Source organism: Myripristis murdjan, chromosome 22, assembly GCF_902150065.1.
Source record: "Myripristis murdjan chromosome 22, fMyrMur1.1, whole genome shotgun sequence".
Lineage (NCBI taxonomy): Eukaryota > Metazoa > Chordata > Actinopteri > Holocentriformes > Holocentridae > Myripristis > Myripristis murdjan.
In genome coordinates this window covers 15671893-15691799 of record NC_044001.1, presented here as the reverse complement: position 1 = coordinate 15691799, position 19907 = coordinate 15671893, and the positions used below count along the sequence as shown (strand labels likewise).

The window sequence follows — 19907 nt, the reverse complement described above, 5'->3', positions numbered from 1 at the left end:
TGTGTTTGTGTGTGTCTGGAGCAATGTAGGGGAAGTTAGGTTCAAAATGTAATATGTTACTTATTCCTTATCATTACTCATTAAATGTGATTACATCATTACTTTCTGTACATAGAAATTCCCTCTATTAATTTAATATCACTTTTACTAATGATAAGTCCAACAACCTTCTTAAAAAGCCTTAAAATTCCATATAATTTTTTTAAAACCGGAAGCTAATACTAACAAAAGTATGAAGAAAAGCTTGTCTGTTTGCTGTAAGTAACTTACGTGATTTCCATTTTTCATTTAGAAAGGAAACTATGTTTTATAAAATCATACCCAGACAGTTACTGCCAACAGTTAAGAGTAGCCTGACGATATTTCTTCATTTTAAATAGTAACTGGTTACCCTCCTCAGTACTTAGATAACATTACATAATTTGTTATGTAACTCATTATGCCCAACACTTATCTACAGCAATATGACCCACAAATGATAAATGAAAAAACTGCATGCTGCCAAGGCCATAGGAACTCTAGTAATGTTATTTTAATTAAATATAAAATCAAACCTGTATTTTTAATGAATATTGTGGATTAGTGAAAGCTCAGTGTGACAAAAAAAAAAAAAAAAAAAAAAAAAGAACAGTGTAGGCCAATACCATGACACTTTACAATCTCAGTTTTGACTGACAGCATTTTGTCAAGTTCACAGTGAGCAACCAATAACAAGATGTCAACATCTAGAACCCTTTTTGATCCTTTATTTATTTTATTTATTTATTTATTACTGGTGCCCCTTAGCCCCATTGGCCCCCATTTCATTCCATTGCCTGCTGGGAGTTGGGCCCGGCTTTACCTTTCAGGCACGACATGCTAGCTGTCAGAGCGCAGAACACGCACACACACACATCCCTGTGCATGGTGCAAGAGGCATGTGACATCTGTTTTCCCTCCGGTGGGCTCCTCATGTCCTCGACCTCACCCACGTCTCTTCTGCGCACCTGGGTGGGTGGAGGGGTGGCTGTATGACAAGGGGACAGTGGACGAAAAGGGGGATGAAAGGGGGTTGGGGTTGCTGGTGTCGGTGTTGGGGCGGGGGGTGGGGGGGGGTGGGAGGGGGTTCGAGAAAGGCAAAGACAGAGAGAGAGAGAGAGCAGTCAACCACAACATCAGTCAGGACTGCCACCACCCTTCCACCCACCATCACCTACTTTTCTCTACATGACCTTGACCTGAGTTTGGTTGTTCTTTGACAGCATGGGTCCTCGTTGACACCAGCTGATGGCGGAGTGTTAGATGTATGGTGTGTATAGGGAGGTAAAAACCGAAGCATGGAGTGACACTTCTATAACTGCATGTTGAGGAATAGTGCTGCAGGTCAGTGACCTCTATGCCTGATATAGTCTGAGTAAAATGTCGTAAAATGGCTAGCTTCTCTGCTGAACTGCGATTCAGATTTTCGGGACAGTGGCAGCCTAGTGGTTAGAAAAGTGGGAGCATGACCAGACCAGCTGGAAACATCTGGGCAGGGAAAGTAAATAAGCACTCCCCGACAACTATCATCAAAGTGCCCTTGAGCAACATAATTGAAATCCCAACTGCTCAGCAGCAAAATAATAGCAGACTGTGAAGGCACTAGGCAGCTTTCAGGTGTTGATGTCTGTAAACTGCATGAGTGCAAGGCGAGTCAATCCTGAAAAACACCATACTGCTCAGTAAACACTAAATGTACTAATAAACCTGAAAGGAAATCATAGTATGCTTTTCAACTTTTAAGATAGTCAATAAAATACAAAAATAGTGGACTACCTACCTGCATACTTCCTGTCATGACTACATCATAGCAATCATCAGGCGGGAAACAGGAGGTTTAGTTCATGTAGTTTTGTCATTTGAGCTTATTGGCATCAGTGAGAAACACTGAGAAACTGGCCGAATGAGTGGAGATATTTTCTGTAAGCAACATCTAAGGAAACTACGAGTCAGATTTTCCAAAGGCTGACAGTGTTTACTGCATTTACTGAGCAAAAATCATCTTCTTGTGATGAAAAAAAGCCTGGTGTTTGTGAGGCTCATTTGACATTTGAGATTGGCTTCATTGTCTAAATGGTAAACTCAAACTGATTATCTACTTTTTCTTAACACAGGCTTTTGACAAATTAATGTTACACAGTACCTCAGATGTTAGCTTGCTGTAATGGGCCTGATGCAGCAAACGACAAATAACAACTTTCCAAACGGACTGAAAAGTTGCATAAGGCAGAGAACCACTATCTTTATTTTTACCTGCCATCTTTGTATTAACCTTAATTTAATTTTCCCCCTGCATGAGCTAGTGTGTTTGAACCTAGTCTAACATATTGTCTTCTGTTCAGTACTGATATGTCATGTCTCCATGGTGTGAGAAGTGCTGCTGGCTGCAGCAGAGGCTGTGTCTGTTTAGCACATTGACTCAGCAGGGTCATGGGTTGGTTGGCTCAGGCTCAGCCCCCTAACAGCCTTTTGAAATCATTAAGTAATGAAGTGGGTGCCAATCAAATATAAATGCATCCACAAGCCAGGATCCTTTTATGTTTCAAACCATAAATACTCTTGGATTTCCCTCAGAGCCAACATATCAAAGCCGCTTCAAACATCTGTTATCCACCCAAAAATAGTGCAGGAAAAAGTGTGGGCCAGTCACACTAGCTGTGCACCAAACTGTTTTATAATCCATGAGATGCAAGGCAGTTATGCTTACTTGTTCCCCAATCTGTTAATTGATTATTGCCGTATCCGACAAAGCGCCTGGCTCGCTGCCCTTGTGACTGAATGAACTGTGATTGTATTTGAAGCAGCTGGCAAAACGCAAACACAAGCACGCTTTGACACACACACACACACGCACACACACACACACACACACACACACACACACACACACACACACACACACACACACACACAACACATACACAATCTCGCCCAAAAAACATACAGTGAGATAACCAACCCCCCAGATGTAAGTCTCTTGATACTTGCTGCTTATTGTGAAGGCAGCCACCGCTGACCTTGGCACACATATCCATAGCCGGCTCCTTCCTAACCCTCTCCATCCATCTCTCTCTCTCTAGAGTGGCCCCTGGCCTGCAGCTTATTGGGGGGCCTGGAGCCAGCTTCCCATCCCAGACAGGCCCTAATCTGGGAGGCAAATGATAAGGCTGAGGTTTACAGGAGGGGCTTTGCACACTCACCAAAATTTGCATTTAAAGGCCCTCAAGTAATCTTTAGGCTTATTTAAATCTCAGCAAGACACTAGCAGGAGAGATGGAGGGGGAAAATTCTGCAGATCCACCTCCAGTGCTGCTTTCCCATGGTAGACCAAATCCCCACCATAAATGAGCGAGGATGTAGATTGCATTGCCGTTCTCACAGCAGCCTGGCTCCACATTATCAATGGCATTTAATTGACTGAGAATTATTTTTTTTTTGCTCTCTGCATCCATATAAAACCACCGCATGGGATAAATGCGGCTTTGCACTGATGGTTGAACATCATTGCAAACATCATTGCAAAGCGGTTTGTGAAAAATACTTTTTTTTAATGCCAAAAAAATATGGAAGTCATGGACATACTGTGTTGCAGCGCTAGAATGGAGATCAGTGTTTTTTTTTTTTTTTTCTACACAAGGACATTTAATTACATGTTTCTACCCAGTACTCAATTTTCTTTTGATTGCAATATAATGTATGTGAAGGAAACATTTGCATGTGCTACAAAGGGATTACCTTGGTGGCTGTGATCACCGCATGTCCCTTTTTCTTTTTCTTTTTAAATTTTAAAACCCTTCCTCAAATTCAGCATTTCTCATTTTTTCACTCTTTTGTCGCTGTCACCATTTATTCTATAAAAAGCCCAAAAATGGAAAACACTGAGCATAATGATAACACAACAAGAACACCAAACAGTTGTTGGCACACGGTTACATACTGTCCCAGTTTGTGTTTTAGTGCATTCATATTTACCAGCTGCTCTGGCTATAGTAGGTATTGCTGTCAGAATATTCACCAGTTTACTGGCATCAGGTCCTGCAGTATGTATACCATAACAGCACAATGCTTCTGCTCAGCCGATTCGTGTCAGCATCAGGGGCTTATTTTCTGTATGGGACTATATGGTGCATCCAGAAGGGATTTGAAAGATTAATCCTCACCTTTCCGATTGAATGTATGTAATTTGGTTTGACAAACACCAGCCCTACAGGGACGTTTTCTTCATTAATACTTGACAATGTGCCTTGCGTCCCAGGCCTGCGGAGATGTACTGGTGTGACGGACTAGAACATTAAAGTGACCCAGATTCAATCTTCCTTTCTTTACTTCCATGCTTTTAACACTGACTATAGCACCTGTGATACAATATTCAGCCGTGAATGCGACAAAGGCAGCGTGTGAACAGCCATTACAACAGGCCGCACAGACGAGACTGGATCTGATGATCCTCTCAGACTTTAACATTCAGTAAAATATTTAGAGGTGTCCGGAGGTGTTTGAAAATATTTTTGAAGAAATAACAGAAATCTGTGTGACACCCGTATGCACAGCACTGGCATAACATACTGTACATATACCAGCTTGGTGCCTGGACTATTTCACACTGCAAAAAATCACTTAACAAGTCTCACATACAGTGTTAAAATCTTGCTTTTATTAAAAGAAGTGAAAAAATGCCAATGGGATGACATAATTTACTTGTTTTCAATGCAGGTTCACTTGTTTCAGGAGTTTATTCTCTGTGAAAAAGTACAACTACAACTAGTATCAGGAAAATTTCTGAAACCACTGGATTACCATTGGAGCCAGGTTTGATTGTGTCATACCACAGACAGATATTTCCGAATGTTTGAGGTAAAACCTCAAAGTTAGTAACTGTGTATGAGGCTCAATGACTTGATAAGATGGAGATTTTTTTTTGTAGTGCAGGTTAAGTTCATTTTAGTTTTGGGATGTCCAGAATCAGCACTGTTACTGTTCATGGAAGTGCGGTGGAAGTTGTGGTTTTAGTCTTCAATGGGACAAAGCCAGTAAAACACTTAAAAATATATATGATGTGAGGTTACTATGATTTTACTTCTGGATTTTAGCTAATGCTTTCTTGAAAGCAGCAGCAACTTGGTAATGTGGGATGTTTTAGGTTTCCTCCTTACACAATAAAGAAAATGGGAACTGGGGAGAAATAGTGAAATGTTGTAAATGAAAGGAAATTAGATGTGTTACTCAGAGTATATATTACTGACCAACATTAAGATCGGTAGACAACATTACAACAAAAAGGGCTAAACCTGACATCATATTTAATATTCTGCCTGATTTTCTCTTTTGCATAACCCTCTTCGCAGCCTGAAGACAGGTCAAATCAAACTCATGCATATAAAAGCCACAGCCCTGGGCAAAGATTTAACCAGCCCGAATGAGTCTCAAGGCTCGATGTGGTGAACAAAAAACACTCCTTGCTGCCAATCTAGCTCTGAGAAATATGAGGAGACGTGAGGAAAGGGATCTGGACAGGAGCCCCCTCCATCGCCTGAACTAACCATTGGCTTGGCTTTCCAGTCACACTATGGAGACCCTGCTCATTCTTCCATGCCACGGCCACTTCCTGCCGGCTCTAAACAATGCAGACTCCATTTGGGCCGTCGTAATGGCTGACTGCTTGACATAACCCTTGTCAGTGAGAGCTGAGATAGGTGACACTTGACAGATGTGTAATTGCTGGAAGAGCTCACTGACAGGTGGATGAGCTTAAAGACACCTGATATGCTCGACGCAGAGGATTACACCTTTAAGTAGCACCAGCTTCTCAGGTTGTTTTTTTTTTTCAGTCTAAAGAAGAAAAAGCGGAAGTTTTCAGTAATCTATTCAAAGAGAAATTGGTTTGATTTGTTTGAGTCGAGATACAAGCCAAGCGTGAGAGGGAGAAAGGTTAAGTGTCCAGTAATATCCCCTGTTTAATATATCCAGATGTATATTCTCCGCAAGGTCTCATATGGTTTCGACATCATCCGATCGGGCTTGTAAAGCCTGCGCCGAGGCATGATAGCTTTCCCTCTCAGGTCAGCTCAGGTGATGTGGTACCATGAGCCTGAGATAACACTCCACCCCTATAAAAGACAGGAAGTAAGATAAACATTCACTCCTTGATTAGGAGCCGGGGTGTGGGCGGCCATGTGGGAGGTGGTGCAATCATAAGGGTGGAACAGGAAGATGCGGATGGGGGTGCGTGTGTGTGGGGCAAGGTGGGGGGTGGGTGTTTTATGTGTGGGACTGTAATGCAAATCAATGATCTCCTTCAGTGCAGAGCAGAACAGCACAATGCCTGCACACCTGTCCATCATTCAACATTGCCTGTTCCACCTCTTGAAGCTCAGTGGAAAAAAAAAAAAAAATCGCTTTAGCTCACAGTCAAGGGGGTGAAAAGAGGGAAGGGGAGGGAACGAGGCCCACACATTCACTTTTCTTTTTCCTTGCCGACAAGACCATGTTATTAGAACTGCAGTTACTAAATTGGGAGGAGGGAGAGCTATGCTTTTGGATGTGACCTCAATTGCACTGGCGCGCCATCTCAACCAAAGTCTCGTTTCACGGAAAAAGACGAGGAGAGAGCAAAAAAGAAATTGACAATGTCTTTATACCATCATGCATAGACACGGTATAGAGATTTAGCGATGATATAGGGGGGTGGTGGCTCTTGCTGCACCCCAGAAGCTCAGCACAGTTCATTGGGGGTATTTTCACTTATAATTGGGGTAGCTTTCATCTTGCCTGCCAAAAGGCGTAGCAGCGAAGAAGAGAACCAAGAGGGAGCTATCACTTCCCCTATTTCCTGGCCCCAGACAAAGGCATCCAGGCAGGCAGCCTGCTGAAGATGATGTATTTCTGATCAAAGAGCCTGGAGTTGTCAGCAGCCTGGGCTAGCGCAGCAACCTGATTGCTCCTGGATAGATTTGTCCCTTTGATCAGAGCAGACTCTGACTGCAGGCACTGTTTATGCAAAGAAAAGAAGGCAGAGAGAAATCTACCCCGTGCTATGTGGAAACAGGCGTTGGGCTGGGGGAAGGACTTTTGCTTCAGGATATGTTGGCTCACACAATAACACAGGATGATATCTGTTATAATTACGGCTAATGAGATAACATTGCAAAAACCCTTTTCTGCTACTTGTTGCTGTGACGCTTTTGCGCTAACAGCAACATTTTCTACTTCTATATTACTCATGATTAACTGATAAAATTCTGTGTCTAATTACAACCAGACACCATCAGATATAAGACTGAGATAATGTAATGCACTTGAACAACTGGTATTTTTACAAAGTGATCCGTTAGTTACACTGTGAAAACAACTTACACATAATGCAAATATCCGCTGGCAATGAATTGTAACATAAATCTATTTGGACTTGAAAAAGGCACTTAATTTTGTCATAATATATTGATATAAATTCTCATGGCTGGAGTTAAGAGTAGCCTTGTAAATGTATTAGCGTCAAGAAATATTAATGTCCTAGTCTGTACGATAGTGTCTACAAATCCCAGCGTGACCTTGGCCATGTTTTGTCTGATCCAAATAGAGCAGTCCATGCAACTGTGTTGTACCCAGGTACCTGGTTTTGAACGCTAAAATGTCAAACACAATTGACATTAAAACACCAGTGGAGGGCTATGGTAGGATGAGACCCAACATCAACCATTTCACAGACAAATCATCAGGGGGCCTGAAAGATGTAAGATGTCCGAGGGAGTCTTCCCACTTAACTGCAGATTGGCAGAGAAATTTATGCGCGCCAAAAACACTCATCTCTGCAGCAGACACTTAACGCTGCACTAGAATAAATTTGGCAGGTAGATTCAGAGTTGGAAATATAAAAATAAAACTGTTTACATCCTTTTAAACAATGTCTTGACAATATCTACATAAATACATATTTAATTACCACCAGTTCTCTGCATAAGTACTCAATATACATTTCAGCAAAAAACAGGAAAGTAAAAGGAAAAGTTATAATAATATTTACCTTGTTTTCTTCCTCCACCTCTCTGCATATTGGATAGGTTCAGGCCATAGCTTTCAAGGGACATCAGCCTTCTCTGTTTTCCTGTCTTCTCTGTCATGTTAAACATTAAAAAGGTACAGCTCAGCATGTCTCTCTCCGAGAGACGTCAAAGTCAAGGTTAATTTATGGATGCAAATACCTTATCTCAGTTTTTATATCTGTTTTATTCATTTTTCTTTATTTTGTCTATTGGTGACAGGTGCTATTTAAAAGGGTTTGAGGCACAACTGTGCACACAATCTAAGTCAATGAAAACAGGGGTGAGTGGTTATGTAAGCTGTGATTAACATATCTGACGGCTGCATTTGGGTCAAACAGTGATGGGTAATTCAGGTCATTTCTGACAGCTGATGAAAACAGAAATCATCATGGCGGGCGGTGGGCGTAATTATGTATTTATGAGTGGAAGAGGACCTTGGGGGCAGCAAGCAGAAGAGATGAGCACATACAGAGAGGCGTCTCTGAGTGCTGTGTACCTTGCCTTGCTACTGTAATGACAGCTCATTTCCCTGTGTGGGTGTTTTTCTCAGCTCGGCGCCAGGCTTTTGTTAGTCCCACCAGCTTACTGTACCTGCCAGCCAAGCCTTTTATGGACGGTACAGGAGGGTTAAGTGTTGTATTATTAAGAGATGAATGCTCTGCTGAGACCCTGGACAGGGAAAGGGAAAGCATGTAGGACTTACCCAAAGGGCTACTCCATGGCAGCTTGTTTGTGCTCTGAGAGACAAGGCCAGGGTTTAGGCAGATTTAAAGATGCATTTGATGTTGAGTTATATAGGGCTTATGCATAAGTACATCCACCTCCTGCATTCTTTGTATCTTGTCCTTGCTTCAGTACCTTCTATAACTGAAGCCACTTGAGAGCTTGTGTCTTGTGTTCACTGTGTCTTAAGGCTTTACTTTTCACAGTACTGTATATGGACATTTATGTAATTAATTGACTTCATTCTGCTGATGTGAGTGTATTCTGGCGTGGAGCAAATCATATTTAATGCAGCTGGATAGAAAAATAACTGGGTGATCTGTATGCTGCATGCTCAGCAAAACATCAATTCATTTGAATAAATTCTTCAGCATGAATGTAGTATTTTAATTGCAGAGGATTGTTTTTTATATTGTTGCATATGAAATGTGAATCTCAGAATCTGTCATGTCACTCCGCTCTACAGTTCAGTGGGGCCGTCATACAATAGACAGGGAACCGAAGAGGGAGGATGGATAAAGCTGGATGCAAATAACCTAGAGCTAAATCAAAGCCATCTTCAAATCAAACCCCCAGCAATGCTCGCTCCTTTCTCTGTCGATCCACTGTGACATTTGTGATATGGGGAACACTTCCAATCTATGGCTGTCTACTCCATTGGCCATGTAAAGTTTAATGAGCACCTTTTGTGGAGTGATATGAATAATGTATACATTACGCCGCTTTAAAGCGCCTATGGTGCATCTGTCTCCAGGATGGACAGAAGCCATGTGAGAGACCACTGAAAATTAAAAAGCCTGAGGGAAGAGAAGGGGAGAGATAGAAAAAGCGAAAAGTTGAAGGCAGTCACATTAATGTGAACGTGTCAATGTGCCACTTCCAATGCAGAGCAGAAATCATCAGCACAAGCACAGATCTTGCACCCCCACTCCACAATATCTCTCTCTCTCTCCCTCTCTCTCTCTCTTTCTCTGTTGGGTTGCTCGTCTGTGTCAACCTGCTCTTCAAATAAGGAACTGAACGTGCAGTGACATGGAAGGGAGGAAGAATGATTTCTTGAAAATTCTGGAGAGCGCAGCAGGTTACGGGAGGAAAAGACAAGTCAGAATAAAGCAGACACTCCTGTTCCTGCACTCCTGCAGATAGCATTGATCTCTGATGGAAAAAGAGATGGAGATGCACTGTACTGTAGTTGACAAGTTCACCATTGTAAGGGAAAGGTGTTAAAAACACTCCAATGATGCACTTTGAAGACAAAACATGTATGTGCTTCAAAGTTTGTGGTAACTGAGGCAAGAAAAGAAATTATTTTGCTCATGCACATTGAAAAAAATTCAAAAAACATTTAAAGAGCCATCCTTTAAAAAAAAAAAAATCTATTCAAGGGCAAGTATGAAAGCAGGTCAGTTGTTACTTCTTCATGATGCTCATTTATTTTATCGTCTTATTGAATGACAAGCACCCAAACCTTTAACCTCCATGAGCACAGAGGCAGGCCCTCTCCCCTTCCACCCTTGCCTGTCCTCGTCCAGGCCGTTCTGTCACACAGCCTTCAGCCAAGTGCTCACTGGTGAAATTAGAAATCTCCTGTGTGATAGCTGCAGCTCCACCAAGCCCCCCATTCAGAAGATTGGTGGGCCTCTATCTTCTGAGAGATCTGCTCCCTGTTGAATAAGCAATGGAGCGTCCCCCCTTCACTTGTCTGCGCAGGGCTGGCCTGAGCGACCCTGCTCTCCCTTACCCTTTCTCCCCCCACCCTCTCCTCCCTGAACCCCTGTCTCCATCGCCACAGATTGCTCCCCCGCCCAACCTCCTCCTCCCTTAGCCCTCGCGCTCCGTCGACAGGGGCTACATGGACACACAAAAGAAGGCTGCGGCTTAGTGGCCTCGTGATGGATGCATTTTCATAGGCCAATCTCTGTTATCTTGGAGAAACAGGTCTCAGCCTCCATTCTCTCAGGGCTTTACAGCGTTCTCTCTGCCATTCAACCCCATCCGCCCCTCCCTTCGTTCCTCATCCGCTCCCTCCATCCTTCTTTCCTCCTCCACCATTTTCCGAAGGTCACTCATTAATACTCCTGAGCATTGATGCTGACCCGGTGACCCTGAGCTTGAAAGCTTGGCTCTCCCATATTGAGCAGCCAACCCCTTGTCCCACCATTCTCACCCAGGCCTGAGTGCTGGGGCCGGGTCCCCCAAGGTCAAGGACTGGCTGACATCGGGGCCCCGAAACAATAGGAGGCCCCTTCCTCTGCGCATCCCCATGGACGCCCCCTGGCTTGTCCCTCTTTCGATTGATTGGCTATGCAGCAACATCTCCAAGTCAATCAATTTCATTCATTGGATGCGGATGGATTGGCCATGAGGATTTATCCATATATTTCAATGTCTCATACAAAACAGAAAATCCAAACTCTAATATTTTTGTGAATTCAGGTGTGAGCGAGTAATTGGATTTTTGTTTTTTACCTCTTGCTGGATGCTGTATTACCTGTGCTATTAATTAAATGCACACTTTTTTGAAAATTGGAAACCACACAGTACTCATACTGTGTGTGTACTGACCGTTAAATGATTTTACTTCAATTCTGTTTCAGTGTTATGTGTTTATTTATTTGAACATGGAAGTGAGGAAGGTGTAAATTGGATGTAAAGCTGGCAACAGACCACCTCCCGCCTCCACATGAGGTACACAAAATTATTTCCTTCTCATCCTTGCTAAAGTAAGCAGCAATAAAACTGCTATCAATGGATAAAACTACTGGGCTTCTGTTACACAATATAGGAACCTTGATTCACTCCAAAATAGGGATTGTGGTGTTAAAATCCCCCCACAATAAGCTCCTTCATTTTCTGCTCACTCTGCAGTTTGAGCTGCTTCCTCATCTCCCAGCCCTGGAGTTTCACCAGGGTCTTGATGTATCATATATCTCTGTTTTTCCTGTGTGGCTCTTTTTGGGCCTGAGGTCAGGGGGTGAAATAAAGCAGACCCCATTTTGAAGCTGACAGGGTCTCCAAAGCCTGAACCCGAGGGCAGTCCCCTCCCCAGCCCCGGCCTGACAGAGGCCGCGTCCGACAAAGGTGCAGTTTGTTACAAGCTTCTGAGGGAAAAAAAAAAAGAAAGAAACACAACAGGGAGGGTTATTTGGTGTTACTTTGACCTCTTAAGCCCTCTGAGATGAAAAGGCTTTCAATTTTTACCAGACGAGGAAGACCACTTCAACACAGAACGCTAGCATGAGCTTCAAAGCTCAGCAGAAATTTTAATCAGAGACAAATTACTGTATATTGTGCGGTGTAGTGTGCTCCATTGCCACAGTCTGAAGGGGCAAAGGGGCAAAAGCAGCGCAGCACAGACGAGAAATGGCACAGTACCCTTGAAGGCACTGACTGAAGCTCTTGTGGTCACTGTCCTTTTAAATCATGAAAATCCACTGCAAGATTATGTCAAAGTAGTTAGTTGTGAAAGGTAGGGGAGGTAAAAGCCTAATGGGCTTGCATGTATCTGCCATCTTAAATCATGCAAGCTACAGGCAAATATCAATTCCACTATGTTGCTTAAAACAGCATTCTGCCTCATAAAAACATATCTATCATTTACAACACAAGGCGAAGGGAAAAAGCCCATGAACATACTGTGCCTTATGCCATTTACTAAACATTTTATCAAATTTTACAAAGCCTGCTTAATATTTAAAGCCTCGGTCATGCAGCCTAATGGTCCAGGGCAGGGATAAGCTATTCAGGGGTCAATTGTTTTATTAAGATTAATGAGGGGGAGCAAGAGGGTACGTCATATCTGTACTGCTTTCCCTCTCTCTGAGCACCAGTGAGGCATATTAAAAGGAGTGAGTAAGGTTTGCCACTTAGCTTATCTACGTAAGTGGCTTATGGATGTATTTTTCCAGGACACTCAAGGTACATTTTTTCATCAATTCACTTTTCATCAACTGATGAACTTACTTCCCCCACAGAATATATCAAAGAATGCCTCAGTTCTTCAATACAACACAAGAGGTGTGTTCGTGTAATGTACAGCCCACTATCCACAAGACAGATCTGCTGTTACAACTGAGTTAAATATGTGGTCTTGATTTTATGAGTTAAAAAATTAAGCGGTCTTAAAGGTGCACTATGCAAAATGGAGGGGTGATTGAAATGAGGACCATAAGGACCCAACTGACAAAAACCATGGAATAAGCTCATCATTTATCAGTGAGTCAGGTTGATGATGAAAACCATGTAGACTATACCAAACTGTCTTATTTTATTTATTTTTTGTCGGTCGAGTTGAAAATATCCTTGAGAATATCAAATCCCATGCTCATTCCAAGGTAATTGTCTAACTGCTCGTCACTTCGATTGAGCCCTATTGACTAGTACAACTTTAACAAGTACAATAAATAAATAATAAATGCTGGAAAAAAAAACTATATGCATCATTTATTTTTTATTATTTGACTACAGTTACATAATATAATATCACAATCCTTTGCCTTCTATCGAATGTCAGTTTTTCAGTATCTGTTTAATCAGATAAAACTGCTCACAGCATAGACACAAAACTGCTAAACTAAAAATAAAAATGAATGATATCAGCTGGTGCCGAATGAGGGTGTTGATAACCGTCAGCAATCTGTCACCTACCACTAGCTCAAGTTACTGGGTCAATTGGACCAGTGCATCTTTTGTCAAAAAAACGTCCAAGCCAATACGTCAGACGAGGAGCAGATGGAAGCGGACAGTGGGCGGTGACAACTGAGAGCAAATAGGCGGTCATCTCTGCGGACATTTACACTCCATCAGCTGTACCCCCAAACCATGCTGATGTCATCGCTGTAATTGCTTTGACACCTCTAAGCTGGCACTAATCCTGTTTGGACAGCGACTTGAACTGGAATGGAAAGAGGGGACACGTTTGTTACTTCCACCAGCACATCTGTCCCTACCGGTCAGGACGGCATCTGTGTGCTGTACTGCGGTGTGAAGGAGACGGCCCTTACCCTCAGAAGGCATTGTAGTGCGAGTTTACACAGACCCATTCAAAATGCTCGCTGGCTTCCCTGCAATGGAAATCCTCTTTGAATGTTACAAGATTCAAAGCCATTCTTAAGCCCACTGGAAGAAAAACTGTTTAAAAAAAAAGGAATGTTTTTTAATGTGTGGTATTTCTTGTGTTCGCTGATCTAATGTGATGTGACGCTGAATATGTTTGCGTCTGAAGCAGAACGACAGGACTTGATGTGAAAACAGTCTTAATGTGTCTGGTTAGACATGAGAGGATTATGCCAGGCCTGCAATAAAATGCAGCGTTAACACAGTTGCCGGGGGGACACTTACACACTGATCCATGGCAAGTATTTATAGTATGATACTTTCAAGCCAAAGCAATGACCAAAAACAGATAACACAAGGTGAGCATTTTGACTCTTGCTTCATGTGACTCTGAAATAGGTTTAGGCTACATATGGGCCAGATCACAAGGTTGTAAAACAAAGATGTCACATGACAGCAGGTCCGGGGGGTTCATTTCATTTCCACTGGACTGCCTTTTTTCTCCAGGCACAGCATAATGTGAACAATGTCTTAGAGGGCCATCTTCAACCACCATCTTCACAAGCATGCCTTTCATGTGTCTCCCTCCTCGCCTCAGTCCTTCCTTCCTCTCCAGCACGCCTGCATGCACCCTGACACGTTGACAAGCTGCGGAGAGAGTCAATGTTGTGGCTGACCTGGGAGGCCAGGCCAGAGAGGTTTGGTCCACAAAGTGAGAGGTAGACAACAAAGAGCGGTGAACTAAAATGCCCCGAGCCAACCTTTAGCCCTCCTCAACATCTGCAAGCCGTTGGGTTTGGAAGACAGGGATGGTGGAAACGAGCAGGGAAACTTGACCCCTGGCTGTCCAGACCAGCACAATAACACTTAGCAGGGCAGGTCCTTCACAGCAGAGCCAGTCCCTTACATTAGGCTATGCTGTAGGTTAAAGCTATTGTCTTTTAATGTATTAAGTTTGTCCATCATGAAGGTGTTATTTGCAAAACTATTTTCCAGGAATATTTCCTTCAAATATTGTGATAATCAGTTATCACGATATTTTTGACTGAATACCTCGATGACGATATTGTTTCAAAAAAAATATTTATTAGGGATGGGGGGGAATTGATTTGGTTACAAATCATGATTTATTTTTTAAAATTGTGTTATTAAGTCAAATTACATAAAATCATGAGATAAATAAATTAAATTGTGATACAATTATAATGCAGTTAAATTATAATACATTCATTGCATCAAAATATACATATACAATATACAAATATATAAATGCCTGGGGTCTGCACCCATTTTGCGTATTAAACGCCCACCCGAATAACCGCCGGGGCGATTATTTGCATTATATTGAAGTAAACCCAAAATAAGGCTATTCACCTTATTTTTGCAGAAGTAAACAGTTAGCCGCACAATAACTGTGCGGCACTTCCGTTTTCTGTCAAAATAAGAGAGCTAGCTAACGTTAGAAAAAAGGGTGTACCGTTATCTTAAATCGACCAACTATAAATATGTTGGACAGTAACTGTCATCACAATAATGGCCTGGTGCAGGTCTGTGCAAAAATAAATAAAGGCCTGTAGTGAATAGCCGCCTGGTTCTTTTAAACGCCCGGGGTCCAAGTTGATTTTGCGTATTAAACGCCCGGGCGATTAATTGGGGAAATACAGTATACCACATCATGATATTACAATAACCAAAATCCCAGATGATGTTTTGTCTCATATCACAATATCAGTATAGTATCAATATATTGTCCATTCCTACTTCAAAATACCCAATTCAACACAATATCTCCTGTGCCATAATGAGTTACTCCCCTATTCAGTCCACTGGGTCAAACTGTCAGTGGATAGCAGTGGGTTGGTGTTAGAAGAAGTACTTCATTTGTTTGCATTAAACTGGGATACTTAATTTAAATTAAATAAAAATCCACTTAAAGTGTGCTATATGGCCCTGTGAGCTATATTCTATTAGCATATTCTATTATCTCTCCTCCTCACTGCTCGTGATTTGTAACTTAGCTGTGTGTATCAATGATTTGGTTAGATCTTATGGAGAACTGAGCACAGCAAGTTCCAAATTGGAGAGACAACTGCATGCAAATGAAAGCAATGATGGAATAATCAGGGTTATTGATCAGAATGGTAATGGTCACATATTTTGCTAGCTGCAGATAATGATTAAACTAAAACTAAAACTATATAAGTAAATAAATAAATACATTTGTACAACCCTTTTCAAAGTGTGTCAGTGCATCACAGTCAGTTAAGGCCACTGTATGTAAAACAATGACTGCCACAAAGACTGACACAGTCACTGTTTAATGTATAGGCTAATAAAATAATTACAATTAAATGAGTCCCACAGCACTTGGGCAACATATGTGGAGGCTGGTGATCACGGATTGAATCCAGTCAGTGCTCCTGTGGCTTGTGAGTTAAGGTCACTCTACTGTAACAATGAGAAGAATGAGAAATGGAATGAATAAAATATAAATAATTGTATATAATTATCTTTAGCAACAAGTGGAGTACTAAGATGAAAAAAGACATTTATTTTTTACATTCGATACATCATACATGAGATACATCAATACATGAGAAAACAACAGGCAGAGCACATTTAATGACTAATAAATGAAGAGCAGTCATACTGAGAAAAAATGTTTAAAATTCACAGTCCTATTAGATGTTATGTTCATCTGAAGCTACAATTTACATTTGGGCTTCAGTTTCACAGTCTCAAATTGAGCCCGGTCCAGAAAGTTTCTAAAAGATTTATGATTTCATTTCAGGACGAAGGCACAAGCCATGTCAGTGACCCCAGTCCTAAATACTAACATTTTACTTGAGCTTGTTGGGTTTTCAGTGGGTAAAACAATAAGCGTATGAGTGTCTCGGGATAATATGTAAATGATAAATATTGCTGATTGCTGAAAGGAAGGACTGCCACAATTATACTGACTCTCAAATGAGTCCACCTGTTGGTATCATGCAGAAAACAATTTTCCACTTGAAGAAACATAGCGTATGTAAGCTCTCATGAAATGTAAAACCCATGGAGGGTTTGGCATTCTCTGGCAGCTGAAACCTACAATTATGCAACATCCGGCGATAACATGAATACGAATCTGGCAAAATAGTGCTTTCCTTTCCAGGGAGCAGGATGTGCCTTTTATTTTTTATTCTGAAAAAGAAAAGTTATACATCTATAAAACCAAGCACATCCAGTTCTATTACTATGAATTTATGGAAACTTGAGAGTGAAGCTTAAACTGAGAGATTCAAACCGATGTAACTGATGTTGCATTTATTAGGTATGCTTGGAGGACTGTTGGGAATATAAAAAGCTGTGAAGTTTGATACTTGGTCTATAAAGTCTGCGGAGCACCAATTCAAGGAAAATAAAATATACCATAGGCCTACTGTAACCCCACTGCTTACTTCAAAGACACGTCCTGAAATGCAAGAGGATGGCTATTGATCCAATCTCTCAATGAATCCGGTATTGATAACTGGACATTTCAGAATGCACTTTTATGTCTGCTCACTTTGAAGCTCTCCCACCTTTTCGAGGCGATGTTATTTTACGCAAGCGTCTCTTTAATGTTTGAAACCCATATTCCTCCTTGGTTTAGACAACATTCGCAGGCATCATTTCTCTCCGCTCTCTCACACACAAAGCAGGCACACCGGGCATCCTCGCTCTGAATGTAAACATGAATGAATGAATGCTGGGCACGACAAAGGGCGGCTTCTCTTCCCTCTTTCATTTCAGATAAAGTTGAACAGGTTCCAGGGCAGGATCGGGTCAGGTGTAGTGAAAGGAGAATCCTGGCCTCTCTGTCTCCTCCCTTTATTGTCCTGCAGTCGCTGCCAAACTATCACTCTCAATATCCCACAGGGGCCTCTCTAACCCTCAACATCTGTCCCATTTTAGCACTGAGCTGGCTTGTATGACGGGCACACTGCCGCAGTTTACCAGGGTTCACAAACTGCTTCCAGACATCTCAAAGTGCTGTCATCTGTAATTTTGTGCATTTGCTCATTCAATTTATTTGTCTGCAATTTACTCCAACTAATCACAGGTGTGTTTTCGCTATCTCTGTGAGAATATTTATGTGGATAAAGCACACATCAAACTAAAAGTAAAAGTGTGGTCGGGTGCTGTTTAGAAGTAAACCTAAATTTACTTCTAGTCCTTCTAATCCTGGAAACGCAGCTGTTCAGACTTTCATGAAACACTCAAGACACACATTTAAACATTTCAAATGCTTGAAAATATTTAAAATATTTTTTGAGGAGTGACTGCCTTTTGTCAAAAAATAACAACCCTGCTCTGGCATTGCAGGTCAGTCTAAAGTGTCCGTGTGTCCTATACTCAGCTGGGTGCATCAACCATAAAGAAACATAAAGGAAACAAGTGGGGTAGACACGCAACACTGTGGTGCCATGTAAGAGATCATAAACTCATGCGAGTCAAAAACAGGATGCTATATATTTTGTGAAGGAGGTTTGGGGCAGCTAGAACATTGTAATTGCATGCCAGTTTTCCCTTTGGGAGAAAATACCATTCCCCATATGTGGCAGTGATAAAGTATAGGTTTCTCCTGTCTGGCAAGAAAGGTATATCTGCCCTCTAACTAGACAAGAGGGAGCAATAGAGAGAGAGAGGGAGAGAGGGAGAGAGGAGAGAGAGAGAGAAAAGGAGGGAGAGAGACAAAGACAACTAGAGACAGATGGGAAGAGAGAGAGAGAGGTGAGGAGGCAGGGAAAGAAAGAGAAAGAAAGAGAGACAGAGAGTGAGAGAGAGAGAATCCAAAACATTGTGTGTACATTTAGCAGGGCTGGAGTGTTTGCATGAGGGACGGGAGGGAGCCCCATTTACATTGTAGCTGAAGAATAAAAAGCAGCTTTGGCTTGTCAGTTTTCTGACTAGCGTCATGAACCGGGAGATGCCCATGGCTGCTCGTTCTACCTCAGCGCAGCTCAGAACCTGCCACCCTTAACCCTCTCCTCGCAAAAAGAGCGGAATACACACACGCATACACATATATAACACACACAGGGTCCCTCTGGTGTGTTTGTGTTTCTGTTTGTGAGCATTTGTTCCGAATCAGGCACCTGGCATCTTATGGGAGAGCAGGCTTCACCAACGAGGCCCCCTGGACTGTCACATGTCTGGATTCAGACCAGTACCCATCACGGCAAACTGATCAAAAGCAAAGGGAGTGTGAACCCTGCACAGTCCAATATGCATCCCTGTTGCTTATTATTCACACACACACACACACACACACACACACACACACACACACACACACACACACACACACACACACACAGACGCACACAGGCACACACACACAAGCACTCACAGCATGCTACCATATGAATATCTGTCTGATGATTGAATATTCCTGAAAACAATTTTTTCCCTTGTTTTCAGTTAGAATTGAAATTCACTGCAGGTTTAAAAGGGGCGCTCTCTGCAGACTGCTGTAATACCCCGTGGTAGGTATAATCAAAGTAATTACTATAACACACAGGTGTTCCTCTCCGTATGCCACTGAACACAGCGCATGTCACCGACAGTGGATGGATTAACCATAACTGAAAGGCAAAAAAAAAAAAAAAAAAAAAAAAAGAAACTAATTCACATCAAGTGTCATTACAGCTACTTTATCGACAGGGAGTAAGTGCACAAACAAATGGCATGTTTTGTCATCTGGTGATTAACATGGACATTTTATGCTCCGTCTGTTCACATTGCTGTGCTTCCACTTTTCAATTATGATAATATAAATCTGATAGAGTGAGTTATAAAGGAAAAGACATGTTTTTTTTGTTTGTTTTTTTTATCTTTGCAAAGAGAGAAAGAGAGAGAGCAAGACAGAGATGGAACAGCATGTAAACACCATAAACAAAGCTGATTGGCTCTCTCATATGAAGATGCCTCAGATGTGTAACTGTAACTAAGAGCGCTAAAGGTTCAAAGTGCTCTTTATGCCAAAAGCTAAAAAAAAAAAATAAAAAAAGTAAAACTGTTTTAGATATTATTCTTTTTTTCTTTGTC

The 19907-nt window shown here is 41.8% G+C and overlaps 1 protein-coding gene across 6 annotated transcripts in view; it reads right to left on the bottom strand.

Annotated features, from left to right (window-relative positions):
- Positions 1–725: 725 nt before the first annotated feature.
- Positions 726–19907, bottom strand: part of dcdc2c (doublecortin domain containing 2C) — an 86973-nt gene continuing 67791 nt past the window's right edge. For 2 of the 6 annotated variants that reach the window (XR_003927775.1, XR_003927776.1), the window contains one exon: positions 16031–16283. Coding sequence is in view for 3 of the 6 variants with exons in the window: in XM_030044848.1 (XP_029900708.1) it covers positions 804–1060 (257 nt within the window). In the remaining 3 variants the exon portion in view is untranslated. Of the gene's footprint in view, positions 1061–3035; positions 3166–16030; positions 16284–19907 lie in introns of those variants that run through there. The other 4 variants (XM_030044850.1, XM_030044848.1, XM_030044849.1 and 1 more) reach the window with 4 other exon arrangements.